Source organism: Spinacia oleracea, chromosome 1 (genome assembly GCF_020520425.1).
Source record: "Spinacia oleracea cultivar Varoflay chromosome 1, BTI_SOV_V1, whole genome shotgun sequence".
Taxonomy (NCBI): Eukaryota; Viridiplantae; Streptophyta; class Magnoliopsida; order Caryophyllales; family Amaranthaceae; genus Spinacia; species Spinacia oleracea.
In genome coordinates, this window is record NC_079487.1 from 131386724 (window position 1) to 131412705 (window position 25982).

The 25982-nt window shown below is 39.2% G+C and overlaps 2 protein-coding genes across 2 annotated transcripts; both read right to left on the bottom strand.

Moving 5' to 3' along the window:
* Window positions 1-6158: 6158 nt before the first annotated feature.
* On the bottom strand, window positions 6159-9087 carry LOC130461038 (uncharacterized). Its single transcript, XM_056828921.1, has 7 exons — window positions 8956-9087; window positions 8436-8582; window positions 8167-8349; window positions 7709-7849; window positions 7482-7565; window positions 6605-7223; window positions 6159-6517 (listed from the first exon to the last, which is right to left on the bottom strand). Exons 1-6 carry the CDS (start codon window positions 9004-9006, stop codon window positions 7119-7121), a joined length of 711 nt encoding a protein of 236 aa, XP_056684899.1. The 5' UTR covers window positions 9007-9087; the 3' UTR covers window positions 6159-6517; window positions 6605-7118.
* On the bottom strand, window positions 9083-21836 carry LOC130461035 (uncharacterized). The gene is made up of 4 exons (XM_056828916.1): window positions 21636-21836; window positions 11244-11496; window positions 9628-9903; window positions 9083-9538 (listed from the first exon to the last, which is right to left on the bottom strand). Coding segments are annotated over exons 1-4 (987 nt in total). The 5' UTR covers window positions 21638-21836.
* Between the last annotated feature and the right edge of the window lie 4146 nt (window positions 21837-25982).

Consider the following 25982-nt stretch of genomic DNA (forward strand, 5'->3'; position numbering starts at 1 on the left):
AGTATTTATATTAAAGGTAATATCTATACTAATATATTAAAAGGCGTTGTGAAAAATGTATATGTGTCACGTAAAATCAATACAATGAGGTTCGAACACCAGACCTCCAGTTTGGATGATAATTCTCATTACCATCTTAACCAACCACCAATTGTGGTTTATCTCTTCACATTAATTTATAAATAAATGTTCACATGAAATCTATAACAAATAAATTTTTATGTGCTTTTTAATTTCTATAGACATTTTGAAAAGGAAAAAAATTAAAGTATTATGACAAACATGAAGAAACCTGATGTCATAAGTTTCATAAGAATCAACTATAGGATTGTCTTACATAGCTGCATATATATCTAATTTGGTGTTTATTAATTTGACGCACTTAGTTCCACGAGAAAACAAATTATACAAATTGTAAGATGATATGATTGAAAACTTACTTGCCATGATAAATGACTTAGCGTGCCTGTGTAGTTGACGAACTTAACGGATATTTTTCATTCTAGAGAATACAAGTATTTTGGTCAAATATTGAGCTCAAGAAAAATCTAAAACTTTAGTTATTCAATGTAGCAACCGGGGCATCGCCCGGGCCACACACTAGTTAAGTATTGAAATAGGGATATTTTATGTATTATGAAAGTTGAGAGGTATTTTATGAATGAAAGTTAAGAGGTATTTTATGAATTTTTTTAAAACTCGGGGTATTCTATATAAAAACCTTTAATTCAATTACTAAAGCAGCGCGTCTCCTGTGAGACCAGTCACACCATCAACTTGATGGTGTGACGAGCGCGAAACCAATAGCGTACCTCCCCTAAAACTATAAAAAAAAAAAGTAACAGATCTAAACTATAGAAGTAACATACCTAAACTAAAAAGTACCTCCTCTAAAATTATATATAAAAAAAATTAACATGTCTAAACTATAGAAGTAACATACCTAAACTAAAAATGTACCTTCCCTAAAACTATTCCGTATAAAAAAAAGTAACATGTCTAAACTATAAAAGTAACATACCTAAACTAAAAAAGTACCTCATCTAAAATTTTAAAAAAAAGTAACATGTCTAAACTATAGAAGTAACATACCTAAACTAAAAAAAATACCTCCTCTAAAATTATTAAAAAAAAACTAACATGTCTAAACTATAGAAGTAACATACCTAAACTAAGAAGGTATTTCCCCTAAAACTACTCCGTATAAAAAAAGTAACATGTCTCATATAAGAATTTGGGTTACTAAAGAGGCCAAATGAGAATAATATATCCAAACCTCGTACCTAAAATCAAAGTCTTATTTTCTTCATGATTAATGACTCAAATACAATCCTAATGCGGTCAATTCTCATTTTTATTTTGAATAATTAGCTCCTTTGTTTCATCATTTAGGAGCTGACAAACAATAATTCATGGTGATTTATTTCATTTATATATGACTATGAAATACCTCGTACGATATATGCTTAATTTTTTCCTTCCATGAATCAAGATGACTAGATTTATGAAATATATATACTGCAATACAAATAGTTGTACTTGTTAGTCGAATACTTAGGGATGTTAATGAGGTGGATTTTATGGGAGATCCGCCTCAAATAGGTGGGGATAGGGGGAAATTTAACGGGTAAGGGGGAAGGAATGGGTATAAAAATGATACGAAGCCGCCATGGGTGATGGGCGGGTTTGAATTTTGTGTTGGACCCACCCCACCTCTCTTCATACCCCTCAACCCGATCCGAGAATCCTTTCCTACATGAATTAAAAAAATTATGAGAAGATCTAAAATTGAACATTATTTTTATGTGTTTGGATTTGTTTGTACGTGATGAATGAATTTAGGTGAGACTTTTAAGTATGTTTTTTTGGATTTTTTATTATGGCATGTACTTTTTTCCATTATACTTCCTCCGTTTCAAAAAGATCTTTACCGTTACTATTTGCACGAACTCCAATGCAATATTTAACTACTAATATATCCAATTTCGTATGTGAAAAAGTTATAAAAATTTAATATTCTGAAAATACATACCGAGACCAATCTGACAAGATCTTACATGTAACATTTTGATGTATATAATAGTGAGAATTTACGGTCAAAGTTTTTATACTTTGGACATATTTTCCAAAGCGTAAAGAACTTTCAGAAACGGAGGTAGTATATGTTATTTTAGTTGTATTTACATATGTTGTCATAATCAACATAAGTTTTCACCTTGTCACAAGTCAAACTTATGTGTGAACTGTGAAGTCAATTGCGAAATGATTAGGAGTGGCTCAAGCGAAAACCTGCATAGCTAGCTAGGTTGGTTAACATGCTATAAGTACTATATGTTATCATTGTTTGCTAAATAAGAAAAATTAGGAGAATATTGTTTGCTAAATAGGAAAAATTAGGAGAGTATTGGCGCGGGGTACACATTGGTGGGTCCGGGAAGGCCATAAACGCTTGTCCGTAAAAGGAAAAAAATAACAAAATTGATGCCAACAACTGTGTGACAACTGTCACCATATATTTGACACCAACAAATCGTGTGGTAAGACCGTGATTTTTAAACATTTATAATTGTAAAAAAATACTCTTTTTAAGGGGAAGAAAGTGACAAAATGTACAATTTTATCGAGCTGGGTAGAAAAGAAAATTATTAGGTGCACTCGGGTGTAGCGGACACCCAATGATATCTTTATGCCTTTTGGTGGTCCTTCTTGCATTTCTCTTCACATGTACCGAAAAAATGTGAGAGGATGCACGGTGCACCCAGGTGCGTCTAATATGTTTGAGGGTAGAAAATGTTAGTATTTGACTTTCAACCATCGCCCATCGGGGTCGGTCGTCTTCTGAGAAATGAATGATCTGGGACCAATTTGTCTTAAAATTAGGAAGATAGGTGAAGATTCAAAACCGCCCTTGTTCAAATTCCCCAAAATGCTTTTTGTATAATTAATCAAAGTGAAACCAACTCAATGTGTGAACTGTGAAGTGTCAACTAACACAAAATTGAACCACACATTTAACATGCTACTTTCGTGGTCCATTTTATACTTCCTCTATTTTTTTTTAATTGCACCATCTGGTATTTCACGCTTGCCAATGCACTATTTTAACCACTAATATCTCTCATTATACATTTTAAAAAATTATAAAAAATTGATAATTTGAAAGTATATTTCGAGACGAATCTAACAAGATCCCACATGAATATATATTTCCTTACATATAAATCGCAAAAAATAACTATATAAGAATATGGGAATAGTGCTAAAACCAAGATGGTGCAATTATTAAAAATGGAGGAAGTAGGATTCATAGAATACTAAACGAACAAGGATGATTTATAATGTACTTCTTTGAAAAAGCTGGTACAGTGGTACATGTTAGATCAATCGAGAGAATAACCTGGTTCATAATCGGATTGGTGAATTTTAGTTGGCCTTTGATGAAATAGGATTCTTAGTTCCTGTATATGGTTGTATATTAAGGTGTTTCTGGCCGATTGTTGAAACAAGGTGAGCAAAGTCTCAATTTGAAAGGATATGTCGTTCTTTCTTACTTCTTACCTTTAATAGGTTTGATTTAGTCTCATATACTATTCATCAAGGAACTGAAACTAATTTTACATACCACTTATAATATATGGTACACCTCTATGCGCATATTAGAGAATGTGACAACATCATTTATCATTCCTCAACCATCGTCTATTCATACGATCACATTGCGTATGAGTATTTAATTTTTATAATAATTTTTGAACTACCAAAAGTACAAATCTTTATTAAGTGAAAAAAAAGTTACTGCCAATCTCCTTGTAATAGGGTCAATTTTACTCATTTTGGTGGAATGTAGGAAAGTAAGTAGAATTTACTAATAAATGAAAAAGATAATCGTAACAAAAATTAATGGATTAATGCATCTTTAACCTTTTAAAAGTTGGAGATGTGTTTCTTATGAACAGTAACTCCCAATCTCCTATGTTCTATTCATGAGCTCCGGGCCTTATAAATTTCGCTTCCCCAACTAAAGTCAAGGCCATAAAGGGGAACGGTCAACCGACTAATGACCCCAAGATTTGGTTTAGCATAAAATGAGCCATTATTACTCTTACGTGAACGGAGGTCTTGAAAAGGGGAAAAATCAATCAAACTTTTGTAAAGGCAATATATTGATCGTCAACTTTATCAATTGCTTACCTTGTTCTAGCACAAGTACAACCTAAGGGTAGTGTTATGATATCCCCTGGCTTAGAGGAGGCAACCACGTCTAAGATAGCATTCCCGAAGTATTTGGGCGGTAGTGGTGGATACAAACGGTTGCGTACATCGACAGAGAAGCCTAAGCACGTAAGGCTGCTCACGGTGGGGCTCACGCGCCTACAAGTTGGGGTGAGGAGAAAGAGATCGATAAAGCTACTTGGGCAAAATACCTTGTTATCAGTAGTAAGATGATGACCTGTTGTCTCCAACTTTTAAATAGTTAAAGATAGAAGAATGTCTACCTAAAGTTAATTGCCCTCCTCCCCTCCTAAAAACTGTTACAACTAACCTGACTATTGAAGCCAACCACCAATACGTACAATATTTTGAAGAAAGATATAGTAAAAAAAATGTTTGTGTTTTGCTTTTTATTTATGCATGATATGAAGCTCAAAATTTTTGTGTCATGAGCAAGAAAAGGTTATGAAAGCCTAACAATGACGATTCTATGGAAAATTCTTGCTAGAAAAGTTGAAGAGGATGTACAAGAAATAACGGAAGAATTTATGTAGACCTATCCGAAAATTAACATAAAATACGCCCATAAGAGAATAGCTTATCTCCTTCAAAGTATTTAATTGATGTATCACATGGTGTCATATTATACTAAAACTATGTCTTCTACCTATCATTTGTTTATTAAATTCTTCTTTAACTTGTCACGTGTATAAGTCATTTCAATTCATAACTTTTAGATATACGCATATAGAGTATTGAACAAAGTTGGTGCCATGTAGCCACTCCTAGCGCGCACGTGCGCGCGGCCAGGCCACTAGTATACTTAAAAGTTTTTTATTTGACATACTTTGATGTTACATTTTTATATACGTATACATGGTGCATCAACTATAGGTTATCAAATAAGACTTGGCCTAATGGTAAAAGTTTGGCCTTACTTATAAGCTAAAGATTATAAGATAAAACCCCACAGACTCTTTAGAGGTAAGGATTCTCATATGATCCTTCCTCACTTTCAACGAATATGCATGACCTATAAAGCTGCCTAGAAATACCTGTGACTTTGTGAGAGACAACATTTCAATAGAGTCGTTTATCTTACCTCCGTCCATGATAATAGAGTATACTCACTAGTCACTACTATAAGGTCCCCCTCTGCAGCTCTGCCCTATTTATTTGCCCCATTTTGCATTTATGTTCGTCTTCCAAATATTGTCTCTTTACTGTAAATGCGGGACAACAACTTTACTCTTATATAAAATACATTTGGTTCATCCCTTTTGTCTCTTTTTAATTCCACTCACCAATTTCTTAATAAACACATTTATTTTATGGCCAAACAATAAGGGACAGAGAAAATATAATTAGTGGACAAATGTACAACTTTAAGTAGAAATCAGACAAAAGATTACTCCATATTAGATTAAAACCTGGGCCCAACTCCATATTAGATTATTGGGTTGTACCATTGTAAAATGGGGCTCCATGCGGCTCCATATTGCTTTTATGAATATTTAACCCAGGAATTTGTGATCCAACCAGATGAATGTATTGTCTAAAAACCTAAAGATTTCTGAAGTTCTTTCACTTTTCAATCCCAAGTGTATATGCAGTTGCCCCGTAAGGCCCGTAACGACATTCGTACTTTGTACTTAGTATACTATGAATAATAGAATTAGCGTGGATCGGATAAAATATAACTAATCATTTGTCAATTGTCATATAACATGAATTTTAAAAAAGACGCGCAGCTCATTTCAATACTCGCTCGTACATTTTCTCTCCCCTCCCACACCTTACACATTTTCACATAATCCTTCTTTATATAATATTGACTCTTCTTGTTTGACAAAACTCAATAGACTGCACATGTATGATGTATTATACGGAGTATAAAACAACAGAATTATGTAAAATTGAAATATTGTACCAGAGAACATAAGAAATACTCATCATACATAACAAACACACAAGTAATATTGTTTAAGTATTTTACACACAAGTAATTATTAAATCATACAGTACAAAAACTGTTGATAATACACTAATGCACACTTATATAGAAATGCATGTTAACAAATAAATCGTCCTAACACAATTGCATAAACGTTACAGAAATTCCTGGTTAAATGTCTCCGTAGACAAAATCTTCAACAACATTACCAAACCCATAATCATCATTCGGTCCTTGGTCAGACTTTAAAGCCCGATCAACATTTTCTTGGTCCCAAACACGAAGGCGGCATGCATTGGGTATTAAGTTTAGGTTAGCCCTTGACGAAGCAAGTCTATCGATGTAGATAATCTGATCAAGACAAACTGTATATGTTAAAAATTTACATGCATATACGCTTGATAATAACAAATAACGTTATAAAGTAAATGTACTTACGAGCAAGAGTAGAGTACAACCCCCATAGCCCTCCTTCGAGGCATTGAATTTCTTTCCGTATTTCACAAGCCAGTCCAACACATATCGTGCCCAGTTATAATCAGATGATTCACTAGCAAGTGATACGACACTCGCAAGCAAAGGGCTTATCCATCCACACTTTTGTGTTGGACATAAAATGGTACCAAGTGCGTATAATAAGAAGTGCATTTGAAATGTCTTCTTATTAGGTGTCTCACCAACGATTTTTCCACATACCTCAGACTCTTTAATAGCTCCGTATATCGTATTCTCCTTGTACATCTTCTTAATGTTAAGAGCGACACTCTTGCATGAGTAACTTGGGTGGAATAGATGGTCACCATACTGTAATCCTAAGACCCGACCTACCATTTCTTCATCTATCCTCACTTTGTAGTTATCCCTTATTTTAAGTTCTAACGTGTTGGGATCAAACCTAGAAGTAATCCAATAACCAAATCGGGGATCAATGTTACCGATCCTCATAAACAAATTAAAGTTCCTCGAAACCCATATCTACAACCCACTTTTTTTGTGTATGTGTTAAATTTGCAACAAGAGTTGCAAATTGAGAAACAGCACATCCCATTCCAAGAATCTGAAAAGATGAAAATGTTCTTAGTAGGAGTAGTATTATTAGCTACACTGATAGCAATCATCATGATTCATGACCAAATAAAGTTGTATATTGCACTACATTAATTTTATGTTGTTTACGAAACATAATCGTTAGTACGGAGTATATAATTAATGTAGCCAACAATAGGGTCAAAGTGATTTATGTGAATAGTGCAAAAAGTCAAACTAGGTCGAGTATTAAGGATTTAAGGGACGGAGGGAGTATGTCATACCATACCTTCTGGATACATTGACCATCACTGATATTATCCCTATTCTGTTGACTGTTACCCCTAACTTCGATTGTTCTTGATCTGGTACACTGCATATTAAAAGTAACTCAATTCAGAAATAAACACAATTCACAGTTTTGTAAAAGGGATCATTTTACAATTAGCTCATGTAACTCAATTTTATTAATATGCAAATATATTGAAATATAATAATAAGCTTTTTCGATTGTACCATTTGTGCCACTTCAGTATGTGTTGTAGTTGATATCCCAACCATGTTTTCACTCTCATGTACCTCTTGTGAAACGACATGCACCCTCTGATTATCATCAACCCCTTCTTTATTCAACTCATCAGGTTTCGAAGATTTAGCCTGAGAGATTTCACATTAACTTCAAACACAAGTCTCACAAACAAATTAATGAGGAAGTAAAAACCCATATAAGATATGTATTACTACTAATTAAATACATATCTGCCAACAAAAAGACAAAATAGGGAAAAGACAAACACTAAACGACAGAGTACTAAAGGACAAACACATCAATCAAGTTGTGTTTTTATGTGAAAAATGGAGATTTTATGTCTCTGATATGTTTTTGCTAATACATCTCTGAGTGCCGCCTCACCGTTCTCCAAACAATATGTTATATAGCACTATAGCAGAGAACAGAGAATAGTATAATTTACCTCTCTTGGTTTTGGTTGACTTATCCGAACTTTGCTAGGACGTAAGTTGACCTTTAACATTTCAGTTGGTGGTTTGGTTGGAACTCCAACTATGTTTTCTTTATCCTTCCGATCAAGCCACGGAGGTCGTGAAAAGGGTTTTCCAATTGGGTACTCCTTACCATACAGCACATCACGCACAACCTATATATTGTGTAATTACAAATTATTTTTTACATACACTTCAACGTATGTATATAAAATAATAAGTTGGTTGTACGTTGGATTACCTGCGCGTGGCCAAAATTTCCATCAGGTCCCTTATCCTGCGCAATAACAGACTCCACGTCGTCTGTGTTCCAAGCTTCAAGTCGTGGCTTATCTGTTTTCCAACCCTTTGGAGTTTTTTTGTACTTAATCCTGTCTAGATATGCAATCTACAAAAGATGCAACCATGCATTGAAGATGGTCACCAACAACACTTACTAAATTTGCAAGTAAGCAACTAATTTTTTAAAAAAATATCATAATTCCTCCGATTTTTAATACTTGCAACGTTTGAGATTTTTACACTATTCACATATTCTATTTTGACAATTGTTGGTAATTTATACGTAAGATAAAACATAGGCATGTGGGATCTTGTTAGATTTGTCTTAATGTGTATTTTCAAAATATAAATTTTTTATATTTTTTGCTTAAAAAGAATTAAAGATAATAATGATCAAAGTTTTGCATTGACATGCGTGAAAGTAACCAACGTTGCAAGTAAAAATGAATAGAGGAAGTATATTAGAGAGTAAAACTTACCAACAAAACAAATGCAGATGGTTTTCCGGGCTCTTTACCACGCCCCGTCATCCATTCATATACGAAACCACACCAATTCCACTCAAATGGGTCAGTGATGTAGTCTGATTTGAGTAAGGGCAACAACTTAGGTGAAATTGTACTTGTTCATGCAAAACAGGCTTCCTAAAGTGAGGAGTATGAAATGCCTTAAAAACCAAAATCGGTTTTCCTCTATACAACACTTGTTGTATACATCAATGTAATTAATTCCCGTCCTAGTGTCATACACATTCTCAAACTCGTCAATTTCCTCATCATCTAATTTCAATGATTTGAAATCTTGGTCCCTTTGCGGAATTCCAGTTATCCAAGAGATCATATTCTCGTCTATTTCAACCTCATAATCGTCACGTATGCGCAACACTTGTCTCTTCCAATCCCATCTCCCCTCTAGCCAAGACATAAAATGCCTGTCTACCTTGGTAATTTTTAGATCTAATATGGGCCCAAAACCCGCCCACTGAACCCAGTTTCTTCGTACGGGGCACAATGTTTCAACCATTTCTGTCACAAGAAAAGGATACAACCTCAACGAAGTATGCTGCATTCCACATGTCAAAACAGAATACATTTAACAATTATTAACAAAATATTATAGAATATGAAAGTGTTGTTGTCAGTTTTAAATACCTGCTTATGTGCCTTACTTTGACCCTCTTTCAGAGGAGGCCTTCCCGGTCCTCCCGGAACCCATTTTCCAGCCGGCTTCTTCCTAACCGCTCTTTCGGCTTCAGTTAACTTAGGCCTCCCCCGCTTTCTCCTAGGGGGGTTGTTATCCACTATGTGGGACAATTTCTGTGTTGTGTTGGTTGGGTTGTTAGGAGGAATGTGAGACTCCATCTTCGGACTCTGAGAATCACTTACTGAGTTTAAGTTATGATCATTACTTTTCTGGAAGGCATCATTCTGTTGCAATGTATTTCTTAATTAGTATAAACATATCGAAGGCGCATAAAACCGTGTTCGATCCCCCGCAGCAAACATATCGAACACGTAATAAAGTAAATAAATTACTCGAACACAACAATATTAAGAGTAAATCAGTCAAATTGTAAGCAATAATAAGGGGAGACTCTTATTTAGGGCTCGTAATCTTTCTCCTATGCCACCTAAATACAAACTCAAAATAAGAGTCTCTTCCAAAAAATTGCAGACATGAACTAACTCTTTAACACTACCTCTTATTCTCTTTTACCCTAACTTTTTTATTTTATTTTCATGCAAAAAAATAACTGATATAGCACTTGCTCTTATTTGTAAGAGCTAGCTCTTATTTCAGATTTTTATCTTACAAACTCTAAATAAGTCTCTCATTTCTCACCTAAAAGCTAGCTCATTATGGCACTAGCTCTTAGTGGTCATAACTGGTTCCGATTACGGATCTAGATTTCAGGGACTCGATACCTAGTGGGTGGTACCCAATGGGTATCCGTTGGCTCCAGTTCTAGGACCGGGTACCCAGTGGGACCAGTTCCAAAACCAGATACCCGTTACCAAACGAATACAGATAGCTCAAAAGCTATAATAACTAGTTGTTGTTTTGAGTTAAGAAGTGTAGAAAAAATAAATAAGTAAACTTAAAAAATTGACAATTTGATAGTTTATTAGAAGAAAAAAAATCACAAGTATAAATTCAACTTTTAACTTAATTGTTAATTAAAACAAGCATGAGAAAAGTGAAGGCTAATCGGATACCGGTAACCAGTTCCACTAGTTTTAGTACTGGTTCTAAAAAAATTCGATCCGATTTGACTGATTCCGATACCAGATCCAAAACTCAGGACCCGCATCTGATTGATACCAGCACCGGTTCCTTATTTTTTAACTGGGTACCTGGTCCCCTTCGAGGAAGTACAAATACATATCAGATATGTATGGGCAAATACATATCAGAACAAAAGACAAAATAGGAAAAATGTCAAAAAGAAATTAAATGGTACTTTTCTAAACACAAATGGTACTTTTTTTCACAAAATGGTACTCTTTTTTACATGAATGGTACTTCCTTTTTTGTCTTTTACCTATTTATCTTTTAGTAAACGACCCCGGTCCCGTTCACCTCCATATATATTCACGTTAGAATAAAATAAATACATAACTAACATACTCAGTAAATAACGTGTTACATACACAAATAAATAAATACCATACTCAGATTATTATAAGAAATAACTTCATTTAAACAAACTAAACTTCATGTAAAGAAATCAAATTGTTTAACTAATTAATTAAATCCTCGAAAATACCTCGGCCAGAAAAGATGCAGGTCCAGTTTCTCCTATGTCGGGCTTCTCAACAGGGTCATGTGTTCGGTTGTCAATCGTGTTGCCGATTGGAACTTCAGTTTTGCCCTCAATGTTGTCGCCGGTTGTGTCTCCAATTGGTTTTGTACTTGGATTTCCGTTCAGTTTCACAATTTCGTTGCTTCTTGGGGCTCCGATTGAGTCCTCATTCGGGTTCGAAACCACATCTTTTAAGTCATTAAAGGCGGGGTTTTCCCTATACAAATAATCGCAATCGAGTTAAAACTGTTGTTCAAAACTTAATGTAATTCATCAAGTGATATAAAAATGAAGAAAATTGAAAGTGATTCCCATACATAATTAACCTCGTACATGCAAATACGAATAATTAAAATCGTTAATTGAAACACAAAGTGATTGTCTACTGTTATCCCACTTTTTGGACTAACGACATAACCGTTCTAACGTTTGGTCATGTCGTGTCAGCCAGGTCATGTCGTGTCGCAGGTAAACACAGCTCCAGGGAGATACGTCCGACGTAGCATCATACAACGAGGTATAGCCGACGAAGGACAGGCGACAAAGTACAAGCAACTGAGACGCGTCCTCGAGAAACGGGCTGATGAAGATAAGTTGACCTAAAGCCCATGATAGGCAGCGCCGTCAAGCTAGCAAGAACGAGTCCAAGACTCACGCGAGAAGCGCGGAAGCAGTTGAAGGCTGAAGAGACGTGTGATGAAGATACTCCTATCTTTGTGGGATTTTCTCAACCGATTAGACCGTTGAGAATACCCTATAAAAGGACGGAGATAATGATAAGCAAGCCACGTTCACTCAAGCACCGAAACTCTTAAGTTATAAACTGTTTCATTATTCATTATTGTACTTGAGATTTTAGTTATCGATTCTCAGAAAGAAAAGCATAAACAATCATATAGAATACTTAGTGGATTGATAGCCTCATAGCTATCCGCGGTTTTTTACCTTGTTCCTGGGTTTTCCGCGTCAACACTCCTCTGTGTCGTGCCTCTTTATTTGTGTCGTTGATTCTTTGCTTAGTTAGTGTCGACCCTAGCCGAAAGTCGCCCCCATACGAATTTTGGCATAAACAGTTTGGCGCCGTCTGTGGGGACATTAACTAGGTTTTACACAAAAGCACCCCTCTCACCATGACTACTGGAGAGATGACGATCGCAGAGATGAAGGCGGCTTACGAGAAAGCCCAAGCCGAACTAGCCCAAGAGAGGGCATCCAATGAAACCCTCCAGAAAGAGCTCGAATCTGTAAAGAGCAACAAGCACCAGTCCCGCTACAAAGGTGGGAAGCCAAAAAAGCTAACGTTCGAGATGCCCGATGACTTTGAAGACGTGACCGACGATGAGGAGGAAACCCGTGAGGAAGAAGACAAAGAAGCTCCCGATCCGGTGACCCAACGCCTGAACAAGATGGATGCACGCATGACAAAGCACTATTCCCGCCTGATGAAGTTGATGACCAGGTTCCCCGGGGCACCTACACCAGTGGAGACCGAGCCGACCGACGGATATGCCGCGTCGCCGTTCTGCGAAGCGATCGCTAGAGTGACAGTTCCGCACACACTCCGGCTCCCAACCTGGACCACCCTGTACGACGGGACATCCGACCCCTATAGGCACGTCAACTTCTACAAGCAGCGCATGTGGCAGATCGGGATTCCGCACGACCTAGTGGAACCTGTTATGTGCAAATCATTCGGCGGCACCCTTGATGGAGCAGCTTTGGAATGGCTCACGAACGTCCCTCCCAGATCCATCTCCTGTCTGTCCGACCTCATCAACGCCTTCTATCAACAATTCGCCAGCAGTCGCCAGTTAGAAAAACAAACCAGTGATCTCTATCGGTTGGTTCAAGGGCCAACCGAGTCGGTACGCGATTATTTTAACCGTTTTAATTGTGAAAAAATTGGTATAAAAAATTGTGATGTCAGGACTGCTATTGAGGCGTTCAAGAGAGGCCTCATCCCCAATTCGGAGCTATACCGGGAAATAACCAAATACCCCTGTGCAACTTTCGAAGAGGTGCGATCAAGGGCCACCGCCCAGATGCGAATCGAAGACGACGAGGTTATCCGAACAGCATCTCAACGATCGACGGGGGGCAGCAGCGACAGAAGATCGTACACCCCAAGGAACAACAATTGGCGACACCAACCATATGTTCGGCAAAACCAGGTACAAAGTGTCAATCAGTATTATGATACTAACAATGTTTACAGGAACGAGCGGGTCGAACACCCCAACATCTCCGACTACGGCTTCAACGTCGACATTGGAGGTGTGGTGAACGCCCTTCAAAATGTAGGTGGAACAGTCAGATGGCCCCGGAAGAACGACAGACCGGACTCCATGAAGGACATGAGCAAATGGTGCGACTTCCACCGCGACAACGGACACACAACCGAGGAGTGCATCTCCCTCCGAAAGGAAGTCGCATACCTCCTGAAACGGGGGCATCTAAAGGAACTGTTGAGCGACAAGGGAAAAGAAACATTTTCCAAAGAGCAAACCACCCTACCCGGCCCAGCGACAAGCAGCGAGCGACCAGACCCACCACCGTTCAATAAAGTGGTAAATGTTATTTCCGGTGGTTCAGATATTTGTGGACTAACCTCTTCTGCAGCTAAAAAAATTAACAGGGGAGAATCTGAGACCGTAGAAGAGGGACAAACCGAAGACGAGGTCGCACTACACAGGTCCCTGACCGCAATGGCTATTACTTTCGACGATTCAGATTCTGTAGATACACAGCGGGAGCACCACGACGGGTTGGTAATATCGCTCCCAATAGGGAACGCATTGATCAAAAGGATACTGGTCGACAACGGAAGCTCAGCCAACGTACTGTTCTTGGAAGCACTACAAGAAATGGGATTAGAAGAGACAAACATAGTAAGGAGATCAACAGTCCTGGTAGGGTTCAGTGGAGAAGCACTACGGACGGTAGGAGAGATATCGCTGCCTACATACGCAGAAGGCGTCAACATGATGACCAAGTTCAACGTCGTCGATTGTCCATCAGCGTACAACGTCATCCTAGGACGACCATGGATCCACAAAATGAAGGCAGTGCCATCAACATATCACCAATCAATCAAATTTCCAACCAAGTGGGGGGTCATGGAAATCAAAGGGCAGTAAAGGGATGCGAAGAAATGTTACGAGACAGCACTGAAACCATCCAAGTCACCCATCTAGCAATTACAGCCAGGGTCGACGTCGGACGACCCCGACGACCAACAAATCGACGAGATAGTACTAGACCAGACAAAGCCAGACCAAGTCATAAGGATCGGAGCCTCACTGCCTGACAACATCAAAAGTCAGATAGTGTCGTTTCTAAGAGAAAACTCGGACTGTTTCGCTTGGTCACACGAGGACATGACAGGAATTAGCCCAGACGTGATTACCCACAAGCTCAACGTCGACCCCAGCTTCAGACCGGTAAAACAGAAACGACGTAAGTTCGCACCCGAAAGGAATAAAATCATAGACGAAGAAGTACAAAACCTGATAGATTCAGGGAAGATCAGAGAGGTCAAATATCCAGACTGGTTAGCAAACGTCGTCGTCGTCAGCAAAAAGAACGGAAAATGGAGAGTCTGCATCGACTTCACAGATATCAACAAAGCTTGCCCCAAGGACCCATTCCCTCTGCCGCACATCGACGCCCTGGTCGACGCCACAGCCGGACACGAGCTACTCACATTCATGGACGCCTACTCAGGATACAACCAAATCCTTATGCACACAGACGACCAGGAAAAAACATCTTTTGTAACGGATAGAGGAATTTATTGTTATAAAGTCATGCCTTTTGGTCTTAAAAATGCAGGTGCGACGTACCAAAGATTAGTCAACAAGATGTTTAAAGACCAACTCGGAGACACAATGGAGGTATACATTGACGACATGCTGGTGAAATCGAGGAAGGCTGACGATCACGTGGAACACCTACGACAATCCTTCGACATACTAAAAAAGTACGGTATGAAACTTAACCCGACTAAATGTTCTTTCGGAGTGTCCGCAGGAAAATTCTTAGGTTACATCGTCACCCAACGAGGAATCGAGGCCAGCCCCGACCAAGTGCGCGCGATCATCAACATTCAATCCCCGCGGAACATAAAAGAGGTACAACGCTTGACAGGGAGAGTGGCGGCACTGAACCGTTTTATATCACGGTCGTCGGACAAGTGCCGATTATTTTACGACGTCCTACGCAAAAACAAGGGGTTTAACTGGTCCGACGACCACGAAGCAGCCCTGCAGAACCTCAAAAAATACATGATGTCGCCGCCCCTCCTATCCAAGCCAAAAGAAGGAGAAGTCTTACAACTCTATTTAGCCGTTAGCTCGACGGCAGTGAGCGCGGTCCTAGCTCGAGAAGACGAAGCACAACAACTACCCATTTATTACATCAGTAAGTCACTACTGGAAGCAGAGACCAGGTATTCCTCCCTCGAAAAACTCGTTTTAGCACTCGTTACCGCAGCCAAAAAACTAAGGCATTATTTTGAAACTCACCAAATAGTGGTGATGACTAACTATCCAATCAAGTCTGTGATGCGTAGGCCATAACTGACAGGTCGAATGGAGAAGTGGACAATGGCACTAGGAAGGTTCGACATCAAGTATCAACCAAGGACGGCTGTAAAGTCGCAGGCTCTAGCAGATTTTGTGGCAGACTTCAGCCCCGACTTAGAGAGAATAGCAGACGACGAAGTCAAGCTCATCAACAACATAGAAGAAATATGGACACTCTTCGTCGACGGCTCATCTAACTTTCGTGGTGCAGGTTTAGGCGTCGTACTGAAGTCACCACAAGGGGACATGATAGCACAGGCAATCTGCTGCGACTTCAAGGCAACTAACAACGAAGCAGAATACGAGGCGCTAATCGCCGGAATGACATTAGCTATGGAATTAGGGGCAAGCGGACTCAACATCTTCAGTGACTCACAACTAATCGTCAACCAGATTAACGGCGACTACGAAGCTAAAGACCTAAAAATGACCTTGTATCTCGAGAAAGCAAAAGAGTTAACTTCCAAATTCAAACCCTTCTCCATCAAACAAGTCCCAAGAGACCTAAACACGCAAGCCGACGCTCTTGCCAACCTAGGATCCGCACTCAGAAAATCACCATTCTCGACCATACCTCTAGTGCACCTACTATCGCCCGCCGTCGAAAAAGACATACCACAAGACGCCAGCCTCGTCCTATCAACCTTAAACACAGACAGTTGGACCAAACCCATCTTCGATTACCTAAAGCACGAAACTCTACCCGACGACAAGCTAGACGCCAGAAAGATACTTTTCAAAGCTTCACGATATGTTATTTTGCAGGACGTACTATTTAAGCGATCAGCAAACGGAATGTTGATGCGATGTGCCGAAGAGATCGAGTGGGAAACACTATTGAAACAATACCACGAAGGAGAATGCGGAGGACACGAAGGAGGACGAAGCTTATCAACCAGAATCAAAAGAAATGGATACTATTGGCCAACAATGCTTAAGGACGCCATGAGATACGTATCCAAGTGCGACAAGTGCCAACGACACGCAGGTATGACACATAAACCATCCGAATTCTTGCATCCAACCCTAACTCCGTGGCCTTTCATGAAATGGGGGATGGACATCGTTGGCAAATTGCCCGTCGCCCCAGGACAAAAGGTCTTCATGTTAGCCCTAACAGATTATTTTTCCAAGTGGATAGAAGCAGGTGCGTTCCAACAAGTAAGGGACAAAGAGGTATGCTCGTTCATATGGACTAACATAATATGCAGGTTCGGAATACCGTCAGAAATCATCTGCGACAACGGATCACAATTCATCAGCGACAAGACAAGAGCTTTCTGCAAAACATGGAACATCGAGCTAAAGACGTCGACGCCCAGATACCCCCAAGCAAACGGACAGGCGGAATCCAGCAACAAAACGATCATCGCGTCGCTGAAAAAGCGGTTGGACGACAAGAAGGGGCGATGGGCAGAAGAATTGCCATCCATCCTATGGGCCAACAGGACGACGCCTAGGACGGCGACGGGACAGACTCCCTTCTCACTCGTTTACGGGTGCGAAGCGGTACTTCCCCCTGAAGTGACGCTGCCCAGCGCACGATATGGACTCATGACGCCAGAGCAAAACGACGTAGAACTCAGCGAAAACCTCGACAACACAGAAGATCTCAGGGAAGCAGCATTGATAAGGATGGCGTCACAGCAACAAATCGTGGCAAAGTGCTTCAACAAAAATGTCAAAGTGAAAATGTTCAAAGAAGGAGATTGGGTACTGCGCAGAGTATTTCAAAACACGAAAGAATTGAACGCGGGTAAGTTAGCACCAGCTTGGGAAGGACCGTACTTGATCGACAAAATCGTCGGAAAGGGGGCATACAGACTCATTACCAAAGATGGCAAGTCGGTCCCCCGAAGCTGGAACGCAACACATCTTAAACTCTACCATTTTTGAAATCTCGTCGTAACCAATTTTATCAGTCGCCGTATCGTCGTCTTTACTTTCCTTTATCGTTTTATTTTAAAAACCATTACTGACTTAGGCATCGGAGGGCCGTTGGCATCCCCAACGGCCAATCCTCCTAGCGACCCCTGTTTTCTTTTGCAGAATGCAAGACGCACGACGAATGACATCCACAAGCAACAACGTACGACTCAGAGCGAGACCGCAAGAGACAACGAAGTAACAACGCAGGTATGATTTTACACATCAGTCGGTTCAATACTTATTACTTGCAAAGCATCTGCTACACGAAACTAAGACATCAAAACGCAACGGGATAACCATAAAGAAAAACAAACTTAACACACACGACGCGCGACCCCTAAGGCCACGACTTCCGAAATTTCAAACACTAAACATTATCCACACACAGCGTCGCCACTACCGACGACGAATAAAAACATTCCAAACACAAAAACAAAACACAAGTCATCCAAACCACCTCGTCGCCGCCATCGACGACGAGTAAAGAAGTTCACCAACAAAACACAAAAACCAACAGAAAATTCGAAAACTACAAACTATTACATCCCTTCTTCCTGGGTAGAGACCACGACTTCCTGCTCCGGCTCTTGCTCTGGGGGCACGACTGGCACCTCCACCGACGCCACGTCCAACGTCTCGCCTTGAGAAACGACGACAAGGGCCTCCTCTTCGCACCCAACAGCTAAAACCTCCCCCTCTTGGTCCGGAACAGGCGCACTCACCACCAACAAAGCCGCATCCACCTCCGTCGCCTCAGTACTAGCAGTGTCAGTCGTCTTCGCCAACTCCTCCGAATCCACCACGGGCACCGACAGGTCAGCCATGGTACCGCCATTAGCCAGATAGTCATCCACCTCCTTTTGACACGGCCAAAGGCTAGTCTCCCCAATCAGGCAGGAATACATCATCTGCGCCCGCGTCCTCCATATAGCAAGAGCCTCGACGTCCTTCGCCTCCTCCTGCAGGGCGTCGTACAAGCTCCTCAATCCATCCAACTCCTCTGTCGTCGAGGTCAACTCCTCCTTCACTTTCTCCAGATCTTTAGCCACGTCGGCTAACTGCTCATCCTTACCTTTCAATTGATCACCCTTGGCCTTAATCACCGCAGCAAGATCCACGACCTTCTTCTCAGCAGCTTTCCACTTCGCTTCCCACGACGCGGCCGCCTTCTTCGCCGTCGCTGTCAGCTGCCTTGCATTCGTCACCTCGTCGCACAGCAACGAACATTGCCTACGTACAGCCAAGGCAGCCTGCGACGCCTGCGCAAAACCAATGCCAAAACAGATTTACACAACATACATCTTTCGCAAACAAAAAAGAAGAAAAAAAACTAAATAAAACTCACCCGCAGACTAAGCTCAGCGGCGTCCGACGCGACAGGAAGAGGATCCACCTCGTGGTATCGTCGATACGTCGTAGGCAAGATCAAGCGATCAGCGAAAGGCCATATAACCGACGCCTCTTCATCACCCAAGAAGCTTGGGGGCAAAGTGATAACCGTATCCTCGACAGGATCCGTCTCGACAGGTCGCTTCTTGGCCGACGAAGTAGGCACTTTACTAACGTCGACAGCAGCAGACGACGCCTTGAACGGCTGTGGAGGCGACGACGAAGCAATCGGATGAAAGCCTTCGGCTCCTATGACGACAGGCGTCTCAGCCGATGAACCTATCGCAGAAAACCGAGGTACAACCGTCATACCTCGTCCACCAGAAGTCGAGGACGACCTCAGTCGCTTCCTTGCACGCTCCTGAATCTCGCTCTGAGACATCCTCGACACAGGCCGAGACGAAAGAGTATGCTCTACACCCAATACAAAAAATAAAGGTCAAACATTATCCAAAACAAAAACAAAAATATATACAAACCCCGAAATAAACAAACGACAAATACCTGAGTTGTCAGCCATATCACCTACTTCACCTTCGGCGGACGACGAGTTTGCCACTACCTCCTCAAGCAAATCCAACCTTTTCCGACGACGAGTCAGTTGACCTGATCCCTCGTCTATCTCCTCCTCCTCGGCGACGTCGCCTGACCGGTCCACCTCCTGCTCGTCTAAAAACTCTCCGTCGCGACTGAAAGACCTATCCTCGACAGAATAACCCAAGAACTTCCGATACTTATCCTCAGAATCAGCGTTCAACTCAGTCAACGACGACGCCTTGACAACTGCAAAACAAAACCAAGTAAGGCGACGTTCAGTAAAACGACGAGAAACAAAGATAAAACGACACATTTACCTTCCATCGTCCATCCCTCGACCAGAAACCGCCCTTTATCTCCCAGAGAATCTTTGCCTACAAAGACAAAACGACTCTGCCAACCCCTGTCGTTCACACCTAAACCAACACCTAAGTTCGTCTTCCCCTTCTTCGTAACCAAGGTATACCTACAACACTTCTGCAGTGCTAGGTCGTAAGAGTACATCAAATCAGACAGGTCAAACGGCGTACGCCAGTTCGCAGTAACTCCATGCACCACCGTGAAAACCCGCCATATCTGGGGCATCAACTGACCCGGACTCAAATGGAAAACCTCGATAAAGGACCTAACTAGAGGAGTGAAAGGAAATTTGAAGCCAATTGTGAACGGATACTCATACATAACCACATACCCCTCTGGACAGTCAAAGGCTTCCTCATCCGAGCCGGGAATCTTCACTTCCGCCGACGGCGGCAAACCAGCAAGTTCAACAAAAGCCGCCGGATCCACCACAGTAGAATATATCGGGTTAAGGGACTTAACCCGAGTGGAACCCGACTCCCCCTTTCCTCTCGCTACAACCGACTTAGATCTACCCATCTCACTTACAAAAATCTACAAGGAAATCGAAAAAGAAAGCAAATTTTACCTGAAAATCGAACAAACTCAGTGCGAAAATCGACTTCGCTTTCTCCCTCTTCTCTCTCCTGCTTTCGGATCTAGAAATTTTTTGAAAAACTTGGTGTGAAGAACTTTATCGCATGTCGTGAATTGGTATTTATTACTCTAGAATTTTGAACGGTTTTATCCCACGAACTAGGCAGTTGAAGACGGTTTTTTAATTTGAATTGTTTCTTTTGCTTTGTGTGACTCCGCAAATTCACAATTGGGGGCAAACTGTTATCCCACTTTTTGGACTAACGACATAACCGTTCTAACGTTTGGTCATGTCGTGTCAGCCAGGTCATGTCGTGTCGCAGGTAAACACAGCTCCAGGGAGATACGTCCGACGTAGCATCATACAACGAGGTATAGCCGACGAAGGACAGGCGACAAAGTACAAGCAACTGAGACGCGTCCTCGAGAAACGGGCTGATGAAGATAAGTTGACCTAAAGCCCATGATAGGCAGCGCCGTCAAGCTAGCAAGAACGAGTCCAAGACTCACGCGAGAAGCGCGGAAGCAGTTGAAGGCTGAAGAGACGTGTGATGAAGATACTCCTATCTTTGTGGGATTTTCTCAACCGATTAGACCGTTGAGAATACCCTATAAAAGGACGGAGATAATGATAAGCAAGCCACGTTCACTCAAGCACCGAAACTCTTAAGTTATAAACTGTTTCATTATTCATTATTGTACTTGAGATTTTAGTTATCGATTCTCAGAAAGAAAAGCATAAACAATCATATAGAATACTTAGTGGATTGATAGCCTCATAGCTATCCGCGGTTTTTTACCTTGTTCCTGGGTTTTCCGCGTCAACACTCCTCTGTGTCGTGCCTCTTTATTTGTGTCGTTGATTCTTTGCTTAGTTAGTGTCGACCCTAGCCGAAAGTCGCCCCCATACGAATTTTGGCATAAACATCTACTACTAATAGATTCAACAAACAAATTTATTAGTACAACTTTAATTACTTACATAATTTCTGGTGACTGCAAGAGAAAATGTTGGAGGGGTGGAAGAAGACTGGAGACGGTTATAAGGAAGAGTGAGTGGTGAACAAGGAGTGAAACACTATGCAAGCATGAGAGAGAAAGAGGCTTGAGAAGTAAGTATAAATTTATAATTATTTAATTAATATTTATATACAAATAATGTTTTTTTTTTTTTTTTGACAACAAACAATAAAGAGGAACAATCACAGTATCATACGGAGTAGTCCTTGTTTTTAGCTTGGGTAAGTGGGTTGCAAGTTGGGGCAAATCAAAGTATCAAACAATGTTGTTTTTTTTGTTTTTTTTCCTTTTTTTCTTGACAACATACAATAAAGAGGAACAATCAGAGTCATTTTCTAACCTGGGACGGAAGTTGTGGGCAAATCTCTACTTATTTTATTTCGGACGTCCCAAAATATTATTTACTTATTTTATATGAGTGTCCCAAAATGTTTTTTACATTTTCTCTTATATTACGGAGTATCATAAAAATGCTTTAATATTCTATGAGAATTTTGTCAAAGATTATTTTAACCAATTAAATTCAATGGGTTATTTAATCTCTAACACTTTTCTATTGAGACATTAATTTTTTTTTTTTTTTTCCAGTGTAAGATTTTTGATAAGAGTGAAAACATTAAAAATAAACGTAATTTGTCTTATTTAAATAATAAAATAAAAAAAATTAATGCATATTAATTAATCGTTAAATCACATGCAAAATACCAAACTTAAAAAACATTTTGGAACGAGAGACTACAAAAAATGTCTGAACCAAATCGTCAAAATATGCGTTCAATGTACCCAACATTTTGTGAACGCTTTTGCTCTTTTCAAAATATTTTTTTAGTAAATAATTTTTTTATACATTTAATTTTTCCGTTATTTAGACTGTTGCTAGGCTAATTTAGGTCCTGTTTAGTTTATCTTATTTCTCCTGATTTGATATGATCTAGTCTGGTCTGATCTGGCCTGATCTGATCTGAACTTATATTTTCTGATCTGATCTGATCTGAACTTATTTTTTCTGATCTGATCTGGTCTGATCTGATTTGATCTGATTTTTCAGAATTAAGTTTAAACAAAAATCTACATTTATTAATATTGTAAAATAAATGTTACACAAATTTATAATATTGTTATTATTTAATTGACTTTGCTCATGATTTAACTATTCCTTATATTAGATAGACCTATACATGATCTAGATGGATCGATTATGGTAAGGACATATAAGTTCTGATCTGGATATCATCTGTACAGATCGGTTCTGATCTAGACATGATTTGTACATATCAGTTCTGATCTAGACATGATCTGTACAGATCAGTTCTGATCTGGACATGATTTATACAGTTCAGATCTGATCTGGACATGATATGTACAGTTCAGTTCTGATCTGGACATGATCTATACAGATCATTTCTGATCTGGACATGATCTGTACAGATCAGTTCTGATCTGGACATGATCTGTATAGAGTCGATATCTAGACCAGTTATAATTTGGACATATCGATTCTGATCTGGACATGATCTGTACAAATCGATTTTGATCTGAACATATTGGTTCTGTAAGGATCGGTTCTGATGTAGACAAGATCATTGCAGATTTGAACATGATATGGACATGATTTGTACAGATCAGTTATGATCTTGATATTATCTGATCCTATCAGTTCTGGTCTAGATATATAATGGTTCTGATCTTTAAAAATCAGTTCTAATATGGACATGACATGATCATATCGTTTATATGGTTTTAATTTGATGAATTTGAATGTTTAGTAAATGTTCTTTTATGCCTTAAATAATAGATTTTAATTGCACCGACAATAACATTATTTTTTATTAAAGCAATAATAGTAATAAAATATTAAATATAATAACAATGATATAAACATATACCAAAAATAATAATAATAATAATAATAATAATAATAATAATAATAAATAAAATAATAATAATAATAATAACAATAATAATAAAATAATAATAATAATAATAACAATAATAATAAAATAATAATAATAATAGCAATCTGATCCGATCTGGTCTGATCTGATTTGAACTTATTTTTTCAGATCTGATCTGATCTGAACTTATTTTTTCTGATCTGATCTGATCTGATCTGAAATAAATAATAAGATCCTGAAATAAGGTGAATTAAACAGGGCCTTAATTTACCCCCCTGTTAGTATCCACTACTACAAAATCTTAGTATCCACTGCTACAAAAATTGCAAAAACCAACACCTCATTTAAAAACGCACCTAAAGAAAATCGGTGTAACTCAAACGTTCGGTAAAATCCTTTCCCTAACTCTTTAATAAATAAAGGTACATTTGTCAAAAAAAAATCATTTATAACCCATATTTTGCGAGAAAATTACCTTATACCTCGTATATTTTTTTTTGTGAAAACGCACCTTAATTTAAATCTTTTTTGCGAAAGACAATCTAAGGGAAGTTTCCGACATTGATTGAGTTTTTCCGACAATTGACTTGCACGTGAGAAACACGTGTGGCTTCATTTTGCTACATTTTCAACAAAACACATTGTTAAAGTCATGCTTATTCTGGTAGTGCTCAATTTTGATATATTGTGTCGTATTTAAGGGAAGTTGACATGCTCGTTTTTACAAGTTCACATGTAAAATGAAGCCACACATGCTGCTCATATGTAAATCAATGGTAGGAAAAGCTTAGCCAATGCCAAAAACTTTCCTTTATTTATCTTTCGCAAAAATAATAATTTAAGTGTGTTCTTACAAAAAGAAATTATATAAGGTCATTTCTCGTAAATTTTGGCTATAGAAGGTCATTTTTAGCAAATTTTCTATAAATAAATTAATTAATTAGTTAATCCCATTAGAAGGCAGTCTACCGGTGGAAACTGTTGCAGTCCACATTGGCCCCAACCCCAACCCCTTCGAAGTGCTGGAGGTTGCGGCAGGACCTGTCGATCAAGCCGTTCAAAGAATGGCCAGCCACGAGAAATTAGATTAGGGTAATATATAGACTTAATTGCTATAGGCGGCTGAGACCTATTGTACACATGCCATCAGTCTTAACCACTAGGCCAAAACATCATTGATAACGCCTTTTAATATATTAGTATAGATTTTATGTCAAGAGTTTAAATTGTTGCAAGAGTACTACTCATATTTGATATTCAACCGGTTACTCCAAAAACTATCACGGAAAGTAGTAATATTCAATAATGGTAACGTGTTAGGGGTTTAATATCGGTAATTTGAAAAAAAAAATGATTAGTACTCCGTAACATTTTATGGTTAAAAAAAAATGATTAGTACTCCGTAACATTTTATGGTTAAACAATTACTCCAATGTCAAGGGTACATGAATACATGATGGCTAAGTTAAAGCAAAGTTGTAATTTCTAAACAAAGGTCAAGAGTGCAGACTGAAGTTGTTGGCATTGCTTACCATGTCCATGACTAGTAACAAGTAGTTAGTACGGAGTATTATATAAAGCAAATATGTCATCTAGGCACAAGTAAGCCCAAGTGCAGCAAACATATTCAAGTTTGATAAACTTCACTAAGTCAAATTAAGCTCACGTTGAAGGAGAGTCTGACCACATATAAGTCTGATAAACTTTCATATTAAAATCAATTAATTAATAATAGAGTGACCTACGAATTATAAATATATTTTGTGTTAGTCATTCTCCCTCGTTTTTTTGTTGGATGACAATTATTAGTCACAACTCACATAGTACATAGTCACATGTGAGATATTATTCTTAACAATATTTCTATCTCATCACGAGTAAGCCGAAGTGCACAATGAGCTAATGATGTGTTATAAACCTAAAGCATAGGTGCGAACAGTTAACTACAATTTGTAACAGCTGAGTTCTGCACAACCATACTTGGAATTTTCTGGAGTAATGTTATGTTACTTCTATAATCAAATTTCCCATGAGAATTCTTAGGTGCACCGTAAAATTAATATTTTTTTTTTTTTTTTTTGGTTCTACTACGAGGAGTTCCCACCGCTTTCGGGGGGTAATCTCCCGTGGGAGTTTGCATGGGTACCTCGATGGGCAGCATCCCTCCCAGTTGAGATTTTTTCCATTCCCAAGGCTCGAACCCGAGACCTTGGTTAAGGAGCAAGAGGCCCTTAACCACTCATGCCAACCTCAATTGGTACCGTAAAATTAATATGATAGGGGGAAAGGGCACGAGAATGTACTTAGATGTGCTGCAAATATTGCTTAATATAGCTTTACTGTTGCATTAAATTGAATTAGGTGCGTTTTGAAATCTTTTCTGGAGAATCGTAGCAATTGCAAGCACATTTCTT